The sequence below is a fragment of the Aythya ferina genome (assembly GCF_964211825.1).
Source record: "Aythya ferina genome assembly, chromosome: 2".
Taxonomy (NCBI): domain Eukaryota; kingdom Metazoa; phylum Chordata; class Aves; order Anseriformes; family Anatidae; genus Aythya; species Aythya ferina.
The window spans coordinates 131,275,660-131,296,515 of record NC_140297.1 but is presented as its reverse complement, the minus strand read 5'-3'; the positions used below and the strand labels follow the sequence as shown (position 1 = coordinate 131,296,515).

General features: G+C 40.7%; 1 protein-coding gene across 9 annotated transcripts in view; it reads left to right on the top strand.

The window, feature by feature from the left end:
* PAG1 (phosphoprotein membrane anchor with glycosphingolipid microdomains 1) overlaps nt 1–17,611 on the top strand; it is a 108,917-nt gene extending 91,306 nt beyond the window's left edge. For all 9 annotated transcript variants that reach the window (XM_084511225.1, XM_084511232.1, XM_084511226.1 and 6 more), the window contains 3 exons: nt 840–1,438; nt 6,113–6,172; nt 7,753–17,611. In XM_084511225.1, the coding sequence (XP_084367351.1) occupies nt 840–1,438; nt 6,113–6,172; nt 7,753–8,103 (1,010 nt within the window). In that variant the 3' untranslated portion in view covers nt 8,104–17,611. The remainder of the gene's footprint in view (nt 1–839; nt 1,439–6,112; nt 6,173–7,752) is intronic.
* The last annotated feature ends 3,245 nt before the right edge of the window (nt 17,612–20,856 follow it).

The window sequence follows — 20,856 nt, the reverse complement described above, 5'->3', positions numbered from 1 at the left end:
AGGTAAATGTCACACGTGTGCACTGTAAGATGAGAGGTCCCATAAATTTCAGTCCCTGATACTCTCTTTGTGACAGTGACATGTGGCCCACTTCTGCTACTTAAAATAACATGTTCTGCCTAACACTACTTTCTGAAGTCTACTTGTCTCTTTTGTGCATATGGCTGGCTTGTTAGTAGGTTGTCAACCTACATTATGTGGTGTGAGACTAGGAAAAGTACGGCACAGCCTTCCAATAAGGAGCTCCTGGTGTGGCGTGCAGTGCAGCTGACTTAACAAGCCTGGGCAAGGTGTGATTCAGAGGAGAATTTGGCCAGTGTGTTGAACAAGGTGAGGGCTGGGCAGGGAGAAGGCAGGACAGCCTTCTTTTTTGATTACAAAGGATGAGGAAATGGGAAGAGGAAAATCCCACAAGATATTTTGAATGCAATTGGTTTGAGGCTTCCCAGCAGTGTTCCCCATCTGAAACTATTGAACAGTCTGCAAGCATTCAACATAACCAATTCAAGTATAAGCCAGCTGAACGTAAGTGCCTGCCTGCACCTGCCCACCCAACCTGTCTTTATTGTGAATACCGTTGCTCTGTAAAGCAATTTGGGGGTGCACAAAGCATTTAAGATGTTGTCAGAATGACATTTTAACAGTTGAGTGCAGAAAGCTCTGTAACTGAAAGCTTTTTCTAAACTGAAAACATGATGACTACTAGGCATTTCCAGGCATTACTGTCATTTATTCTTTTTAATAAGACACAGAAACAGAGTAATGTAGAGAGTACCAAATTGCATTCAGCTTTCTTAGTCATGCAGTTGTTTTAAATACTTCTTTATAATTTTCTCTAGTGCTCTCAGAGGACAGTACAACTGCCTGTATCCAACCTTATGAAGAAGTACAAACATCTGTCTCTGATCTGCTAGATCCACAAGACAGTCTTGGAAAATCCATAAAATGTCACCAGAGCCGGGAGCTACCCAGTATTCCCCCTAACAATACCATGGAAACCATCATCTCAGCTAGAAATGCAGAAAATGATCAAGGTCTTGGAATGGAAGGGCCTTACGAAGTCTTAAAAGACAGCTCCTCTCAAGAGAACATAGTTGAGGACTGCTTGTATGAAACTGTGAAGGAAATCAAAGATGTTGGAGCAGCAGCCAACATGGAAAGAAGCTGCAACAGAAAGTCAGCAGCTTCACTGATGGCATCTGAAGGTCAGGATCAGACTCCTGAGTGCAGAATTGAATCAGCAGAATACGCGTCTGTAGACCGAAATAAAAAAAGTCGCCAAAGTGCTAATTCAGAAAGCCCTCTTGACAACACACCAGATGTAGAAGATGAGCTTCCCCCTCCAGTACCCATGAAACTTCTTGACGAAAATGAGAACGTGCAAGAAAATGAAGTGGAAGAAGGAGAAGGAACAGAAGGAGCAAGTGAACCAGAGAAGGTAAATACTACTTGTCTTTGTCAAACAGACAGACAATCACTACAGAACACACAGGGCAGAGGAATATTTTTTAAATAACAAAAAAATGGCAAGAAATGGAGAAAAAAAAAAAAAGTAAAAGCACACTCAAATCGATGCAAGACTGTAAAATATAGAAATAGGAAAAATCATGGTACAGCATTACACTTTAGTAAAAACATGTATTCATGTTTTTGGAACCTACATGTAGGATCCTTGCAGCATGCTGTTCATAAATCTTTTCTCAAATATTATCCAGAAGTTACATAGGAAGCCTCTGCTTCTTTATCCAATGGTATTATACTTGTAGGAGAAATTAAAATAGGTATCCAGTGCTTTTGTTAACAACCATATATCGTTCAGAATCTTGCGCTTGTTTTTTTCTAGTAAAACCTAGATTTGTGGATGGAAGAGTGAGGCATTTTTGCTAGGTGCCTTAGTTTTAGACGTCTCTCTTCTGTTGGGCCACTTAACTGCATCTTATGCATCTGCTCGAAGTTTCATCTGGTCTCCCTCTGTAGGAGATAATAGGAACAGAAAAAGAGAGAGAGAATGAAGTTGAAGACTTTTGAAACATAAGATCTACTTTTGGTCTTGTAGCTGATATTCAGCAATTCCTATGTAAAAAGGATCACAAAAAATAAGTACTAATCTCCATTAAGCCAGCCATAAAAGCTGCAAAGACTTTATCAACCTGTAGATTTTATACTTGTTGAATTCTGTTTGTCACACATGAACAGAGTAATGAACTTCTACCTGGTAAAATCACAGCCAAAAGTTGTGTTTTCTCAGTGGCTTATTCTTTCTCCCAGCCTAGGGACAAATTAGTGGTGAAATCCTTGAAAAACAGAGCAATGACATTTTCAACAAGTTGTTTTACCAGTCTTAGTTTTTCACCGGAATTAATTGCAAGAATGCTTTTGAATCACTGCACAGAGTTGTCACAAATTGTTAAGTTCACATTTTTCAGAACTTGATGAAATAATTTGTAATTGTGAAGAATAGAACTGTGATTTTAACAGGTTAATATAATTTTGGAGTCTGAGTCATGAAATAATATTAGGTATTCATGAAAATTTCCAAAAATCCTTCAGGTGTGATGGAACATTTTAATGTAAATATATACCTGAAAAATCATAGGAAAGCTGAGGTATTGTTACTTGCTTCTGTTTGTTCTCTTGTTTGAAGTACTTCAGTAATCCAGGCAGAGGGCAGAAAAATACCTTGTTAAAAAACTGATTAACCATGTAATTTATAAAGCCCTAGAGTATCGATGTGAACAAAGGGAAGGCTACTTAAAATCTAAAAATTGTTTATCCAGACTCTTCAGTGCACATTCTTAAAAATAATGAGCTTGTTAACTAGTAAATTAAGGTATGTCTGTCGATAATAATTCATCAACACTTCTCTCCCTCCAAATTCTGGCCACATGTAATTTCTAATTAATCTTTTAGAGAAGCAGCTTTCAGTACTAATGACATTTTCCCTACCAGGTGTGAAAAGACTTCCAGAAAATCATTGTATTTCCCTGTCACTGATACAAAGGAAACGCATTTGCTGCTCAGTAGCTCCCCAGCACACCGTGTATACAATGTCAGTGACTGCAAGGACTGGGAATTGATTAAAATGGTTCCGGTTTTGAAGGATTAATCAAGAAATGACACATGCAGTCCCCTAAGTGCCAGAAAAAAAGGTGTTTGTCTAATTAAAATTTATTCAGAGCTAAAGTCATCCTGAGTTAAGCCTCAGCAGCGTCAGCTCCTTCCAAAGTCCTCTGCTAGGTACATGCATTATGCATTGAGGCATGTGCCTGTCCTGTCCTTGAGAGCTACAGCTGCAGCAGAGTTGGAAATGGTAATTGATTGAATATATAAATGTCATTATTGTCAGCATTGTACGTGGAGGTGGTTGCAGGATTGTTTTTCTGTTGTGGCGATGATAATTTTTTCCCTGTATTCTGCTTCTTCACACAATGCACAGCAATGCCTGTTTTTTTTCAGATGTGGCAACCAAGAACAAGATGTTTATGGAAATGTATTTTAGATTTGTAACTCTTTTAGTTAAACAGACTCCATAGGTGTCTCTTCTTGCTTCCTGTCATGTTTGGGAGGGAGCAAGGCTGGCCAAGCCTGAGACTGCTCCAGAGTTTAACAGCATGAAGAGGAGTTCTGGTGCGACAGGTTGAGCCTGGCACTGTTTCATTACCAGCAGAGGTGTGCCCCCAGGTAATGCCTGCTGGATCCAGAAGAAGCACACTGCTTGGTCAGCGTTCCAGATACAGATACAGCAGTACAGATCCTCTTTTTCATCCAGGACTTTCCAGAGTGAGAAAATCCAGGAACACTGGTAAAAATGTTCTCTGTGTGTACATTTGGCTGCTGCCCATCTGGTTTCAGACTTTCACAGCTTGAGGACGGGCAAAGCATCTCTCGCAAATGCACCCGAGGAGAATGGTGTTCTTGTTCTGATGCCTGAGTCAGGAGCAACAGCCAAGCCAATGAGCAAAAAATCCAGTGCTGTTGAGGAACAAAAGGAAAGTGGAAAGAAAATAAGAACTTGTTCTGTTTGTGTTGAGGCTTCAAATGTAATTTATAAAATTGCTAGGTACAAGGTGTTTAGGAGCAAGTATTTTCTTCTGTTTCCAAGATGATGATATCCTTCAAAATCAATGTGTCACAGTTTCCACATTTAGAAGAAAGGACGCTGTGTACCAGGGAAACAGACAGGACTGTCAGTACTTGGGGATGTTTCTCAATACTGGACTGGGAAACGGTAGAAGGGATCCTGGCACACGGTGCTTACAAACACACTGATTAGAGAAAATAACATCACTGCAGATTCTTTCTAGCACATATTTGTTTTAATGGTCAAAGCTGACACTAAAAACTTACTCCTCAAGACAAAACATGTCCCGCAAACGAGAACAAATAAACTGAGCATCTGTAGTATTGCAGATTCAATAAAAGGCTACACCAAAATGCATTTGAACTTCTTTTTTTAATTGGTGAGTGAGCAAACTACAGGTTAAAGCGTAGATTTTCCAGCCAGCAAGACAGAAGTTAAAGATGGTAGGCCTAAAGGAAGCTCCACCAGGAGTAGGATTCAGAGTGCATTGGGTCAGAGTCTTCCTGAGACCTGCATGAGGAGCCTGAAGTTTGGAATTTTTCAGAATTAAACCACCAAGAAAAATGAAAGGAGGAAGGAATCTGTTGTAATGAGTCTTTATGGAAAATAAATAAATAAATAAATAAATGAATATATCTTGTATGTCTTATACATTTCTGGAAGCAATATTTAATTGACTGTGCTAAAAATAGCTCTACTTCTCCATCTTGGTCTGTACTGGAGGAGGTCTGAAATATTTTAAGTGGAAATTTTGCATAAAACTCCAAAATGTGGGGCAGGAGTTCGGCAAGGTCTGCTTGCCCTGGTGAGGAGGACTTGTACATCTGCTGTGAGGTAGCCAGGGCCCTGCTTGACATAAAAGTCACAGAATCACAGCATCACAGAAAGGTTTGGGGTGGAAGGGACCTTAGAGACCACCCAGTTCCAACCCTCTGCCATGGGCAGCGACACCTCCCACCAGACCAGGTTGCCCAAAGCCCCATCCAGCCTGGCCTTGAACACCTCCAGGCATGGGGCATCCACAGCTTCTCTGGGCAACCTATGCCAGGGCCTCACCATCCTCATAGTAAAGAATTTCTTTCCTGTATCTGATCTAAATCTCCCCTCTTTTAGTTTAAATCCATTCCCCCTGACTCAGCGTCCCTCCCCAGCTTTCCTGTAGGTCCCCTTTAGGTACTGGCAGGCTGCTGTAAGGTCTCCCCAGGGCCTTCTCTTCTCCAGGCTGAACAACCCCAGCTCCCTCAGCCTGTCTGCACAGGAGACGTGTTCCAGCTCCTTGATCATCCTCATGGCCCTCCTCTGGACTAACTCTAATACTTCCATGTCCTTCTGCTGTTGGGGGCCCCAGAGCAGATCACAGCACTCCAGGTGGGGTCTCACAAGAGCAGAGCAGAGGGGGACAATCACCTCCCTCGCCCTGCTGGCCATGCTGCTTTTGATGCAGCCCAGGATATGGTTGGCTTTCTGGGCTGCAAGCACACATTGCTGGCTCATATTGAGCTTTGAAGGTTGTGAGTGCACCTCGGCATAGTTGCTACAATTTGTGGTGGAGGAAAATGTCGCTGCCTTGCAGAGCTTCCAGACCTCGCTGAAGGAAGGACAGTAATCGTAAGGAAGGCTCCAGCTCAGTGAGTTCTTTTGTAATCTAGGAGTGTATCTGAAAATCAAGCAGAAGGCTGGCTAGTGTTTCACAGCACCTCGCTTTTAATTGTTCAAAAGCCTCTGCAGACACTTTACTTCATTGGAAGTTTAAAGGCAGGGGTACAGCGCAGCAGAGATTGTTTTAACCATTACATTATTTTTGCCCCTTTTAGGTCAGCACAAGAGCAGATACATTAAAAAGCTCTACTAACCTCAGGGCTGTTATCTCCAGAGATGTACGCTGGATATTAGCTCCATAAAATGGAACTAGTGAGCAAATGACCATAAAATACAATGTATTGATTGTAATGTGAGGGTTTTATTGCAGGTTCCACGCTGTTGACTGGTAATGAGCCTTTTTTTTTTTCTTTCTTACTTCCTTTTTTACAGAGGCATAGTTCGATGTCTTACAAGTCTCGGGAGGAAGATCCATCTCTTACAGAAGATGAGGTTGGTTTCTTGCATGAAATTCAATAACTAGCTAGAGACCTTTTTTCAGGCAGAAATTAGCATAAGCTCTGCGTGATTAAGCAGGATCTAAGAAAGGTGAAAATTGTCTGAAGGGAAAATGAAAGCTGAAGTTTTTCTGTACAAAGTTTGCACTGTCATATTTCTGAAATAGAAGTATTTATAAATTTCTGAATAGAAGTATTCTAGCATATGGCTTTGTCAGGCCAATAAGCTTAAAAAAAGGTGTCTGAAAATAATGAGAGACACTAATTAGCTGATCATTAGGGCAGCTCCTTGGTTTGGTTGCCAAGTTCTACTTAAGAAGTTTGAAACGTGCCCTACCTTTCCCATTCAAAGTGTATGGGGCTGAAAAGCACAATGAAAGCATCGGAACGTAAACTGTTCTTTTAAATGTTTGTTAGTCAAAGAAATTGAGGAGATTGAAACAGAGATAGAAAAGTGAAACAGAAATAAGATTGCTCGTGACCATATCCAGTGCTTCTTTACAATTTGATACAAATCCATGGTGGTCTTGCATGCTTGGGAGGAAAGACTTCAAATGTAGCAGAGGAGCTGTATGTCAATTACAATGCTAGGTACCAGAGAAGCAAAGCAAAAAATTTCAGCCTTGTGGCCCACGAGAGGGAAGTTATGCACATCGACTGGCAGAGGGAGTCAGGATGCACTGGGCACCAGCCAGGAGCACAGGGACACGTGGATGTGGGCTTCTCCTTCACCTCTTCGTGAAGGGCCACCTTTGTGCAGCAATTTGGGCGTACCACCTCCTCTGAGAGCTTTTCTAGAATACTGCTTATACAATTTGTGCCATTAGAAATTTACTTTTGGGAAGGTTTCTCTACCCTTGTTGGGTTCATTGTTCTACCCACCCCATGTGGAGCCAGAAGGAGAGAAATTCCTGCTCCTTCTTGTGTTTGCAGCAGCTGGGAGGTACCAATCTCTGGTCTTCAGTTCTGACAGGCAGTGACTGAGGTGCAGCTCAGGTGCAGGCTAGCCAAGGGAACAAACCTTGCACATCAAGGCCAGCACTGACTATTTGCTATTTTCTGGTTTTCCTCCTGATTTTTAATGCTCTCTTCACGTTTTGGTCCCTCATTGGCTGCACCTATAAAACCAAGAAATAACTGCTGTCCTATTGCAGTGTCTGTAAAAGCTGGAGGGTAGCTGCTACCATTACAATGAAAGAGCAAAGGTCAGGCAGCATCCTTTTGCCTTCCAGCAGCTGAACCTGATCATCTCTTTGATACCTGTCTCATTCAGCCCAAGTTGGCTCCAGTACCATAGCAAAGCTTGCAAGAGCTCCTGCTCACAAAGCCAGTCCTGGATCTGAATTGCCTGCAGGGATTTATATTCAAATAACTTTTACTTATCTAAATGTCATCATTCTTTTTTGAAGGAAATAATAAATTTATAAAAGCATGCAAGAAAAGCAATTTTGTAAGTAAGGCAATGTATTTATTGGAAGGTCCTGTCTTTCAATATACTGGTGGTGGGAGGGGGGCAGACTGGCACCCAAGCTTTATGCCATGCTTAATCACTCAGTGGGTATCTCCTTTTCCTAGATCTCAGCCATGTACTCTTCAGTGAGCAAGCCAGGACAGGCCATCAAGGCACTGGATTCTCCTTACACCTGTATTCAAGAAATCACATCTCAAAGGTCCCCGTCTGTTTGCAGTGGCCTCTATGCAAGTGTGAAGGACTTTGAAAACACCCTCAGTACTACCACTGTGCCTCAGTCAGCAGACAGACCCAACGGGGAGCTGGAGCCTGACTATGAAGCTATCCAGGCAGTGAGCCAAGAAGAAGACAGGACCTTGTCTGTGCCTAACACAAACCACACTGCTCTTTCGGGAGAGAATGACTATGAGAGCATAGGGGACTTGCAGCATCACAGGGATGTCACCAGACTTTAACTACTCTGGCAGCCAGATTTCAGCCTTTATCTTATCTGCTGGTGTTTTCAAAACAACATGTGAGACAAGGAGAGGGGATCGCTTCTTATTTTGAGGAACAAAGCTAAGTATGGAATAGAAATTGTGAAGAAGCCGTGCATGGTTCAGCCTGGGTGTGATATCCATGGGGTTGTTCTGGGTGGTGGACGGAGGCTCACAGGAAAATTTATTTTTTATTGTTACCTTTTTATTATTAGTTCCAAGATGGCCAGAATTTGGGAAGGAGTGCTATGTTTGTCGTCCTGATAGGATCACATACCAAAAAGACTGCCTTTACACAAAGCTAGCTTTTCAGTTTAGAAGATTATTGCACATCATTTTCTTCAACGTGTTTTTCAAGAATCATTCTTCATTCAAGCTCGGGCATCCACTTCGTGAAGGTGTGCTAACCTCTTTGTCTTTGGGAGCATGCTGTAAATCAGTCCTTGCAACCAGATGGGGCTGAGATGGAGTCAGGATATCGGTGTGTCCTTTCCACTGTCATTACAACTAAAGTGCAAATAACAGTCACTTCACTTCATAAGGGACCTACCCCAAATGTACTTGAATTAATTCTGTAGGCTTTTTTCTTTCTTTCCTTTTTTTTTTTTTTTTTTTTTTTTTTTTTTTGTTGTTGTTGTTGTTTGTTTTTTTTTAATGTCGGGGCTGTAGAATGTGACTTGCAGTATTTTGAGATGTGTACTGGTATTTGTAGGGTTTTTCATTTAATTATTTGTGAAATACTGCTTTTAAATGGCAAGTGACACTCCTAGCATTCTCACTGTGTCCCTCCCGTGTGCACACATGTACCTACACATACACACACCAGACGACTGTCATGTTGCAAGAAGTTGTACAAATGAATGTGTTGGCATAATGTTTAGTCTAACCTTAATAGTGTTGAGTCATCTTTTAAAGAATTTTGCCCTTTTTAAAGACTTAAAATATTTTAATATCTATTGTATTATATAGGAAAACTTCTGTATTGTGTTGGGTGGATGATATTTTTCATTTTTACAACATATTTTTAATCTTTGAAGTTTTTGTAGATTACCTTACTGCTTTATGTAACCAGAGGAATCCCATTCCTTCCTTGGGTTTTATTTCTTTTTCCTTTACATCTTTTTCCTATTTTAGAAGTACGTAAACAAACAATTGCTATATTATTTTTTTTAATATTCTTAAGCAGGGATGTGGACCATGCCTTGCTGTTTTTAAGCTTAAAATAATTCAGTCTGTGTAAAAGAAAAAAGGCAAAAAAGAGGTAGAAAAGAGAGTGGATTTCTTCTGGAATTGCCATTGGTCATCCTTGTTCCTCTGCCAAAAGGAGCAGGAGAGTCATAGCTAAGGGAGACCGCAAACTTCCTGGGGCTCTGACAAGCAGTTTGAAAGCCACTGTCTTTCCAAAGGTACCAGGTTATTCTGTTACTAGTGAAAGAAAAAAAAAGTACAGTACGCAGATGAAATAAGCAGGTACTGGACTGATACTCGTTTTCTTCAAGAATAGTGCAATGATGAATAGTATGATAATACAAGAACAGTCCAACAGTAGAGAGTAGGCATTTCATTATATGCCTTTGTACACACTGACGTGTACATCTGTGCACGTGTCCCTGTGCATACACACATATACGCGTGGTTTGTAAGCAAGGACAAGCTACGGCCCAAATTTGGTAGCATTCACATAATATTCGCATACATAATATTTGCATGTGCTTGAAGAGTAGTTTATTTTTAATGCAAAACAGGCAGTATGTAGACTGAGAGTGTCTCATTGCATAGCAGCCCAGAATGGGTTTAGCTTCAGCTCTCTTGGTGCTGAGGTTTGGTATATCAGGCTGGGTCCTTCTCGGATCACTGGCCAGCGCGCAGCGGTACTTGGTACTGTACAGGGCAAACACAGCCCTGGGTACACACATTTGTTAGAAATACCTATAACTGAAGGAAGTGTACTGGTTTATGGCGCAGCCTGTAAGGAGCATGGCTGTGAGGAGCAGCGCTCGCCTGCAAACTGCCCACAGAGTGACCGAAGCTTTGTGGAGCCTGACCTCGCACAGCCATGGAGCACACTTGAGCTGGGGCTCTCTTCCTGCAAGGAAAAGCAGCTCAGACAGACCAGTCTGTAGCTATCTTGATCGTGCTGCCATGCTCTCACAGCCGCAGCAAAGACTTTTCTTCCACTTCACTGCAGTGCTTTTTATAGCTGACTTTGGTCTTCCTCCCCTTGCAGCGTTCCCTCGAATGTGAATTCATGAAGTTCACCTTTGACTGTTCTCTCCTTCTACTTCATGCTGTTTCAGGCCAAAGATAAAATGCCTCACGTATCACAAGGTCTTCTGTGCTGAGTTTGGAGAATTTCTGGAGGTTTAACTATGTGTTTGCTGCCCGCTTCGTGCTCAGGTGTACTCGTTTATGTATGTCGTCCTCAGTCTGACTCCTGCAGCTCAGTGGGAGACATACACAACTCCTGAGGTTCCCAAACACATCTCAGGATGCAGTTATCCCTTAAGGGCTGTCTTTCTCGTTACATGGATGACTGCTTTTGGAGAAACAGTAGCAACATGAGGTTTGTCACATTCACCAGATGCAATTTCAAGATCAGTTTAAAAATAAAAAAAATAATAGCAGTTAATGATAGCAAAGAAAAACATTGAACTCCAGATTGCAAAATTTTAAGCTGCAAAAGAAGAAAATCAAGCATCACTCTAAAAGTACCCCAAGCCAACATCAGCAAGCCTAAGGAAGAAGAAGGACTGCCTGGTCACACTTTACTGTCTTTCAAAGCAGAACCATGAGTTCTGGACTGGAGGAAAGGATGTCCGACTCAGCTCGTTCCTTCCTTTCTGATCCCTTTTGGGACCCCCAGACTTCCCTTTTTCACAGTGAAATCCCTTCCCCTGTCTTTTTCTGTTGCTGTCTCGGTCTGCCTCACACAGCATGGCACTCAGCGCTGATGTGCCGTGGTGCTGGCACCTTCCTTCCCATTTCTGCCACTCTCAGGCTGCTCATAACCTCTGCAGAACAGCTGCTGTGGACAAGACAAATCTTGAGTGGTGGACAGGGTCTGAAATTGGTTTTATTTCCTTCTTATGTGAATTGATCTTGGACATTAGAAACAAGAGCTTAATCTTTTCCTTCTACCCCTCCATCAGTCACGAGGTGGAGATGGGTGCTTTATCTGCATCTCCTCAAGCTCTCCGCCTCCAGCTCTTGACAGATGACACAGTAACACAGCCAGTGTTTATTGCAGAGTGTTTAGTGCAAGCTGCTACCCCCACTCTGTCCTTTGCCACATTCAGGGGCTTTGACCACGACAGTCTTCTCTGAAGTCATTGCAGGAGGGATCTGCTTCCAGCCCACCAGACCCTCAGCCTGGTGGGGAAGGCGGTCAGATTATGGATTGCTGCTTGCAATGTTAGCACCTGCCCTCACCCCCTGAGACCTCCTGACACTTGGGTTTTGGGAGCCGAAGAAAGGAATTACCCTTCTGAACAAGGACACACGGAGGGGGCAGTGTTATAGCTCCCCTGTAATCTCCATTATGTAGTCTAATGCTATAGAAGAATGTTTTAGAATTCAGTCCAAGGTGCTTAAATGAGCAATTAACATCACTTTAAGATAAATAAATAAATAAAGCTTCTGCTTTAGTTCCCTCTTTCCAGAAGTAAGATCTGTTCTTTCATGGCTATTGCCAATGCTTCCTTTTCACTAATACACTGGAAATACTTTCCCAGCAGCAATCTTCAAATACATTATTTTTGCTATAAAGAAAGAGGAGTCTCTTCTACTTGTCTCATCACTGCTATTTGTTTCTCTTTCACCACACCCGTAAATAAAATATCAACACCAAGAATGAATTATTTGTTACCTGATGATCTTTTCTGGGGCAACTTCACAGGCTTATTTCTTTACCTCCATTTGTTAGCACAACTGTGTAAGAAGATCGCACTTCAAATTGACATAGTGAAGCCAAGCGCAGCTGCAACGTCTCTGTAACTACACTACTAGAAAGGTCTTTTCTGATTCCCTTCTGGGAAATGGTAGAAATGGGAAATGCAGTTTGGACATCTCTTCCCTGAATCCATCTCCCGTGGGACTTCTATCCCCATCCTGAAGCCAGTAGTGTCCCTTTCTACCATGACAAGTGCAGAATTGCTTGCTCAGTCACAGAGCAAAATAAATGTTAAGGATATTGTACACAGGCATGTACCTAGTTACCACAGTTAGATCAGCTATAGTGCCTTTTTTACTAAGTAGTTAGTACTTCCATACTCCTTTTTTCCATACTGTTTGTTTGACACAAAACTAGAAGGCGCGTTCCCCCCATTTATCTGTGGGGAAAACAGCTTTGGGAACAGTTGGTAACAGCTTTATAAAGACACATCAAACATACAGGACCTCAATTAGCCTCAGTTTAGCAATAGTCTCTCACAAAGTTCCTCTAGAAAGCCCAGTAATGTAGCTACGGTAACTAAGCTTTGCAATAAGCATGATCAGTCTTCTTTCGAAGAACCTACGTTTTTCAACAGTGAGCAATCAGGGAGGCTGTGGTCTGTGTCCATGTCAGCTGTGAACAATTGGTAGCTTCAGTCTTTGTGTTAGTATCAATTACAGGCTTGCTTACACATAGCAGGCTGCACGGGGCAGGGATGAGGGGAATGGCAAAAGAGGAGTGGGTGCTGGGATTCACATGTATCAGTCACCCAAAACTGGGCCGTCCCACAATAGCGACTGGCTGAGGGTCAGCTGCCTTGTTCTCCAATCCTCCAATCCCTCACGCATTGTGCCTCTGAGGAATCTGTCTTGTGGGGATTCTTCTGGGCTGTGTACTTCTCCTTGGCTCCCTGAACAGCTCCTCTCGGTTGTCTTGATCAAAATTCTGTGTACACGGTGCTCTCTGTTCAACCTTTCAATGGTGCTTTTATAAGATGCTGGATAAATGGTTTCAATGTGCTTTCTGAAAGCTGACATGTAAAGTTGTGACATAAAGTGTTCTCTCTAGCATTTTCTGCTTCACAGAACTGAGCGTTAACTGTGATGCTCTGACTGCAAAAGTCTGACAGGGCTTCCCTGTTTCTTCTTCACCCCACAAAGAACTAGAACGAAGCCATCACGTAACAAGCCTGGGTTGGGCAATACTTTTCAGAAGCAGCCATTCAGGCCAAGTGCGTTGGCTTGAGAGCAGCTAGACACTTGGCTCCTCAAGGACGTTCTTCTGTCTTTAATTGTGTGTGTGCATTTGTTCACAAGATGACTGTAAGAAATCTATTTCTGCAACAAACATTTTGATTTGGGCCAAATTCCAAAGAGGATATTTGGTTAATTAGCAGTTATTTCAGATGAGTGTTGTTTATTTAAGTTGGAACGTGCCTGAATAAGGCTGGTATGTGCCTCACAAGCAACTTGGTGTGTGTGGTCTGTTGAGAACTGGGTGAATGCAAAAGATGCTCGACCTGATGGCTGCTCTTGGGATAGTGTGCTGAAGACTCTCAAGGGCAAATCTCTTTCTCGGAGCAGGAAGCATAATTATCATAATGTTAATATGATATCATACCCTGGTGCTGAAGTTCATTTGTATCTGTCTTTTGGGATGATCATGGCTGAAGACATAGCCAGAGCAGATCTCAACCTTAGAAGGAAAAAAAAAAAAAAAAAAAAAAAAAAAAAAAAAAAAAAAAAAAAGGAAGGGAAAGGAAAAAAGTTAAAAAAAAAAAAAAAAAAGCATTTTTATATCCCTTGCTAACTAGCCAGTTATCAACATGTTGAGGATTATGCTGAGAATAAGAGCTATGGATGAAGCATCACAGAGATAAAAGCAGTGTTTTCCTTTTCTCCAAGGAGGGAGAACCCCATGTCATTGGGTCAATACAAAAGATCCCACACTCAGCATTCATATATCCTCAACAAAAAGTATTAAACAAATCAGTTGCCCAAGTAATATTTTTCCAGTAGTGCATTAGTGTATCACATACACCAGACACTGTTCTTTTCCTATGGACAACAGAAAGTTGAAAGCTTATTGTGATATAAAGTTCCCATTGATTAAACTTACATGTAAGCCATAGGTCATCAAGAGAGGGTCTACACAATGTAGATATATTTAATCTAACTCTATATGATGAGATGTTGTAGGCAGAATCACTAGAACATCTCCATGCTCTACACTTGGTTGGCCCTGCTCATATGGCAATGTACATAGCAAGTGAGTGGAGTATCTTTGAATTAGTATCCATTGGCCTACCCAATCTATAGGCAACACAAAGTTTAGTTCTGATTTTTTTGAGCTGTGGGGTTTGTTTTCTGGACATCTTCTGTCTCAAACTGGACAGAAGGACTGTCACTACAACCACAACAGCAAAGTGCCTAAAAGTAAAGATGTTTCTGTAAAAGTGAAGATGCTCACTGTTACTGCACAGCAGCTTGTCTACTGTATGTGGTACTCTCTTGCCATACACATTTCTAAATTTGTCTTTCATTTATTGTGTTCATTTATTGTTATAACTGCCTGGCAAGTTTTCCGTCTCTACAAATTCAATTGTATAATTTTAACTAGAACATTTGTTACTGAAAATATAAAATGTGACCTTTGTTCAGTTTAGAAGGCAGCTATGTTTTTTCTCATAATTTAAGATAATGCAACAACCTGCTTAGATTTACAATGTATGTAAAACGTGACTTTAAAAGTTTTGGTTTAGCTTTCAGGATGCCTCCCTTTCGCTACAAGGCAATGTTACCAACTTTGTGATTTTAATCTTGTATTGTTTTAAAGCCTTACAAATCTTATTACTTATGGAGGAAAAAGAAAAAAAGAAAAAGAAAAAAAAAAAAAAAGGCAGCACTGGTGTTTTGACTTCCTAATGTCTACAAAGAGACATTCATATTTTAACTTTCAGCATAGGTTGGATTTGGACTATCTGCTTATTTATGTAACTGCTCCTCCCCGTCATGCTCAGCCATCACTGTCTGGGTTCTCTCTTTTGTCCTTGATGAAATACAGCACCTGGCCACTGTCCAGCGGGCACAGAAACTGCATCACTTCACAGTTCTGAACGGGGTTTAGAAGCCTGGACTTGTGCTCTGAAGTCACACATTTTGGGGAAATCAGATCCTGTCCTGCAGACTTCTGTGGAGATCTTCGCTTTTTCTCAAGGCAAAATGTACCATAGCTCAGAAACACTCAGCTGACACAGAAAGATGTACAGTAAGAGATGAACTGGTTTTTTGTTTGTTTGTTTGTTTTGTTTTGTTTTACATTAGTAAAAAAATGCTTAAGAGCACAAGAACCTCCTTTTTCATAGGCATGAGGATACTAAACTTGGTCTTTATCTCTGAGGCTGCTTGAGAATGGTCACGTAACCAGTCTCCTCCGAACGTCCTACCCGTGTGGCAAATTCAGACCTCAAATGAGCTCCAGATGGACCACCTTCGTGCAGGACCTGTCTCAGCTCTGTGGTGATGACAACTTTGGAATGGCCCTTGCCTTCCCAGTCCCAACCCCTTGAGCTTTGAAGTGTGAGCTGCTCCTCCTCAGTCTGCCTGGTGTTGCTAGTCTGAGGTGTGCCAAGAGTCAGTGCCAGCCCAGAGAAGAGCATGTAGTGTCAGGGCAGGACAGGCAGAGCCTACTGCAGCTACTAGGAAAAGAGAGGTCAGAGGAAAAGTAGCTAAGTTTCTTTTGTGCTTCACCCATATCACAGACTACCTATTCCTAAAGGTTTTTATTGTAGAGGAGGTTGCAGTCAAGGGACAAGTTGCAGAGGATGGCACAAGAGATGGGTGGAGCTGTTTACTATTCTCAGTGTTCCCTCAGCCCAGAGAGGAAGGGTCAAGCCCTCTTTGCCCCACTGTCATGTAGATTTCCCAACCTTTTATCAGCTTAAATGAAAGGAAAATAAACTATAAATACATGCTTTTGCTCTATGATAAACCCCAAATGGGCAAAGGTGGGTGCACTAATGTAAGTACCTCCATCCACCTGCAGATCTGGACTTCCACAGAGGTTTTTTGAGAAAAAAAAAATAAAATCAAATCAAAACCAGGTTATTTTATTTAAAAGTAATAATTTGCATGAGGTAAGAGTGCAGGATTAGACCCTAAAAGTTTAGAACGTTTGGTTTGGTGCTAATGTATTTCTGTTTGTATTTTCAGTGAAGTGAATTTTCTTTCTTTTATGTTAGTGAACTGATATGACTTCCATAGGAACAACAAACAATGCAGAGTCTGTTATATGGATAATTATCTCCCATGGCTGTTATTAAACTCCTGCCTCAGTAGGATTCACTTTAAATTGGGTGCTGTAGGAGCTTCAGCACAAAATTGCTGTACGCATGGAACATTGCCTACATAGAACATAGTGGATAAGTATTTGTAATTACAGACACTTTCATTTATTTTAACTTGTTTTATAATGGAAAAAAATATTTATCAGTAAAATGGTTTTCTAGCAATGTTCTCCTAAGTAACGTTTTTGCAACAAATTGTGTTTTCTGGACAACTATTTGATTTTCTGGTCACTGAAGAACTTCAAAACATCCTCTAACCAGCATGATCTTCTGAAAAGAGAGGATTAGAGCTGTCTCTGGCTGTCTCGGAGTGGATACAGTTAAAAAAACTGTGCGGTTTGGATCTGCAGGTAGCGAGAGCAGTTCAAAGAAATGACTGTAATATATAAACCTGGAGTCAGTGCATGCAGACTTCCAAGCTGGCACTGCTGAGGCTTGTTTGCTACACGATTGGTTATTTGGCTTGCTACCTTTCTGAAATCAATATGGTTTTATTAACAGCACTGCAGACAGCAAAATACTGTAGTTTTGCAGAATGTATGTTCCATAAATTGTAGCTTGGCTGTAATTGCAGGGCTTATACTATGGTTAGAGCAGTTCAGATCCAAGACTAAGTTGCGTTTTTTAAATTGATAAATGCCATGAAATTCCTTTCAACATTTTCTAGTAATATACACAAGTTGATGTAATTTAGTCATACCATTATTCGAAGAATCTTCATCTGATGTTTCTAGCCAATTCAGCTTTTGGCTGCTGAAAGCACAGTAGGTAATTATGGTTATTTACTGTAAATGTAGACACGTTTTATGTAAATATGTCAGGGGGAAAAAAAAAAAGGAAAAGAAAAAAAATGTTACTTAAATGTATGAGGCAGTTATCTAAAAGTAAGAACATACGTCAATAATATAAAATACAACTTTTATTTATGTACAGTAGTATCCTAATATTTACTTGTTTATATGCGGAAGAAAATCCTAAGATTCTGTACTGTATTCTCTGAAAGCTTTTGAAATAGGCTTTGCCATTTTCTTCAGTTAATATATTTGCAAATAACTTTTGAATTTAATGGAAATCCTTGTAAACGATGTCAAATGGGAAATGGTACATTGCAATGAAATTAGTTTAATTTAAAGATCCTGCAAAAATTTGGTGGATTGAAAATGCTATATAAATTCAGTAGCCAGATAGAAAGAATAAAACACAATAAAGAAGCTTTGTCCTTTTTTTTTTTTTTTCAATTTGTGCCTCCTTTCTGTTTGTTTTTCTTAACAAATGTTTTATTTAGTCTTTGTAGACAGTTGCTTTTGTATGTCCTAATATCTGCATTATTTGACAGAATTTTATTTATTGCAGGCATTTTGTGCTGACTTCATTATCTGAAATGAACTTTTAAGTCTCCTTTGTGTTATATAGCACCTTATTCCCCCCAAAGCCACAATCCTGTCAAGATTCAAAATGCACTGCACAAATTTTAAATTGACTGCAGACTGAAGCTGGAACTCCCATGAATATAGCAGCACTGTGCTCTTTAATGCAGGTAAAAATATTGGTCTTGAGCCTTTAAAAGTTGTGCAGCTTTTAGCATTTTTAAAGAAGAAGCTGCAATTACCAGCTTTATGGGTTATTTTCTGAAATTGTCATAGAATTTGGTTCCTTTTGCTTTGCTAAAGGTGCTCTCCAGGTAACGTTCCCCAGCCATTTGCAGCACTGCTCCATCAATGGCAAGACTCTCCTTTGTGAACATACTGAAACATTTCAGAGGCAGCTAAACTAGGACCACAGCTGAATACATAACACAAGTCTGTATTCTGCACCTAAATAACACAAGTAAATGTCATCTTTGAAGCATTTCACTGGAGCGAGGCTTCTTTTTACACTAGAGCATGAGGATGAAGTGGTGCATAGCCTGCTGGGACTCACATTCTCCATGAACTGCACCTTTCCCCCTCATTATCTTTAATTACAGATGAGAGAAAAGCAGCTTTACCCATTTAATACCAAGCTATTACTGATGAACAGGTTCCTGGAAAATTCACTGTGCAGCCACGGATCAGTTATACTGAGTTAGGAGGCTGCGAAATTGCACTCACGCAGACAAATAGTATCTCTTCACTGTCAAGGTAATGGCTCTTTAATCTGTGTTAGTGTATCTTAGTATTGAAAGATATAAGCTTATATGTCAAATAGGAAACTTGTAAAAATAAGGAAAACACGCAAAATTATTCAGCATCTGATAGTTTAATAGATTGCCTTTCAGTCAACATTTGTTCACGAACCAGAAAAACTGCAAAAGACATAACTTAATACAACTTATTAATGAACTAATTTCCTGAACATCACCCAACAGAGGCTGTTCTAAAAAATACATACATTATTCTCATCAAGAGAACTGTATCACAGATACATACATACATATATATATATACATATTATTTCCAAACACTTGTTCTTGGCGATAAAATAGTTATATTACAATGGCTAGCTTCAGCTTTGAAGGCTACTGTGTAGAACTACAAATGTAGCTGGTTGAAATATTGAACAATTTGCCCAGATTCTGGCTAACCATATAGCTGCATGCATGCAGTTGGGAAAAGAAAGTAGGTACATCTTTGTTCTCCACTCCTCTTTGACATTGCTTAAAAGCCAAGCTTTAACCAAACAGGAGCTTGGTATGCTGTCAGGAGTATACTGCAGTGACACCTGGTGTTTAAAATAGAATTATTCCCTGTGAACTGTGACTGTCAATTTGCTTTTAATTGGGTACATATTCACTCAAACACTCACACTTCACCCTCTGTTCCTGGAGCACAACATTGTATTGAACTAGAAAGCGCTGGAGCTAAAGAGTGCCTTGACATTACTTTGTATAAAACACATCTGACAGATTCGTTTCAAAAGCCAAAAATTGCAGGGACATGATCTTTCATGAATGGTCGTTCTCCCTAGCACTCTAGCTGTCAAGGTACTTTATCACTACTTCTTCTTGGCTGGTTATTACACAAATGAGATTGACCCTTAATATAACTCACACAACTGGAATCGCTGCACAGCTTTTGTGGAAGGACTGATAGGCAAGAACACAGAGCTGTGAGCTTAGGCAGAAATTGGGAACCCTGCGTCTGTCATGATGCTAGGAAGAATATTACAGCTATGGCAAACATTTCTGAAATAGTCCCTGCTAAAGAGCTCGTTGACCAAAGTAGTCAAGCTCTGTGCATTTACAGATATGACTGGCATGGAATGTAAATCACATCATCAGTTAAAGTAATTCAGACTATTATGATAAAATAAGATAATTAATACTATCACAACAACCATTATTATTAAGGATTACAGTCTGCCACAAGACAGGGAAAAAATAAGGAAAATCTGACAGCAATCTGTATATTTAGACAGCTTGACAATTTCTATTATGTAAAGGTTTGTGTGACTTGCTTTGAGCCACACATGCATGCCCCACATTTATGTAGTTAATCTTTGAAATTTGGCAAGGGCACAACCTTAAGGCTAACATTGTATTTTTCATTTGTCACACGAATTCTGTAAGGGTTTGGCTGAGCTACAAAAGCCATATACTACAAGTCACAGTTTTCCTTCTTTAATTTTGGGGGAAAATGATGGGAGCCTGCAAAAAAATATCTGAACCTAAAGTTTCTACCTTGCACCTCCAGTCGAGCAGCAGAGAACCAAGTTTTCTCCAGTGCATACTCAAAGGCCAGCACTTCAGCTAGCAGTCAGAGGTCTTCTTCCTCTCTCACCTGCAGCCTTTTTTTTAGCAGCAAACTACAAAATAAAAAGGGCCTGTCTCCAGGTCCTTGGACTTCCGAGGGCCAGTCTTACTGTTAAAGACTGAGCAAAGAAAGCATTCGGTATGTCAGCCCTTGCCATGTCCTGTGTCACAGGGCCCCTGCCACCCTCAGCAGCAGGCCCACATTTTCCCTAATTAAACATTTTCCCTAATTAAACTTTACAATTAAACTTGACTCCTTCACCAGATTCAATTTCAGTCAGGCTTTGGCTTTCCGAACTTTGTCTCTTCATGTACAGACAATGTCTCAGTATTCCTCCCAAGTTACCTGGCCATGCTTCTGCCTTCTGTAGGCTTTTTTTGTGTGTGTGTGTCTGAAATTTGTCATCAGCTCCTTGTTCATCCATGTAGGCCTCCCAACATTTTTGCCTGACTTCTTGCTGCTTGGCTTGCATCACTCTTGAACTTGGAGGAGGTGATCCTTGAATATCAACCAGCTTCCATGAGCCCTCTTCCCTCCAGGGCCTTATCCCATGGGACTCTTTCAAGCAGATCCTGTTCAGCCACCTTGTTCACCAAATCAGGAGATTCTTGTGGAAAATTAGTATTGTGACCTTATTTTCAGTGGCCTTGTCTTTAATTGCACAATCAAGTTTTTGGTGTTGTTTGTTTTGTTTTGTTTTGTTTTTTCTTCCTTTTTTTCTTTTT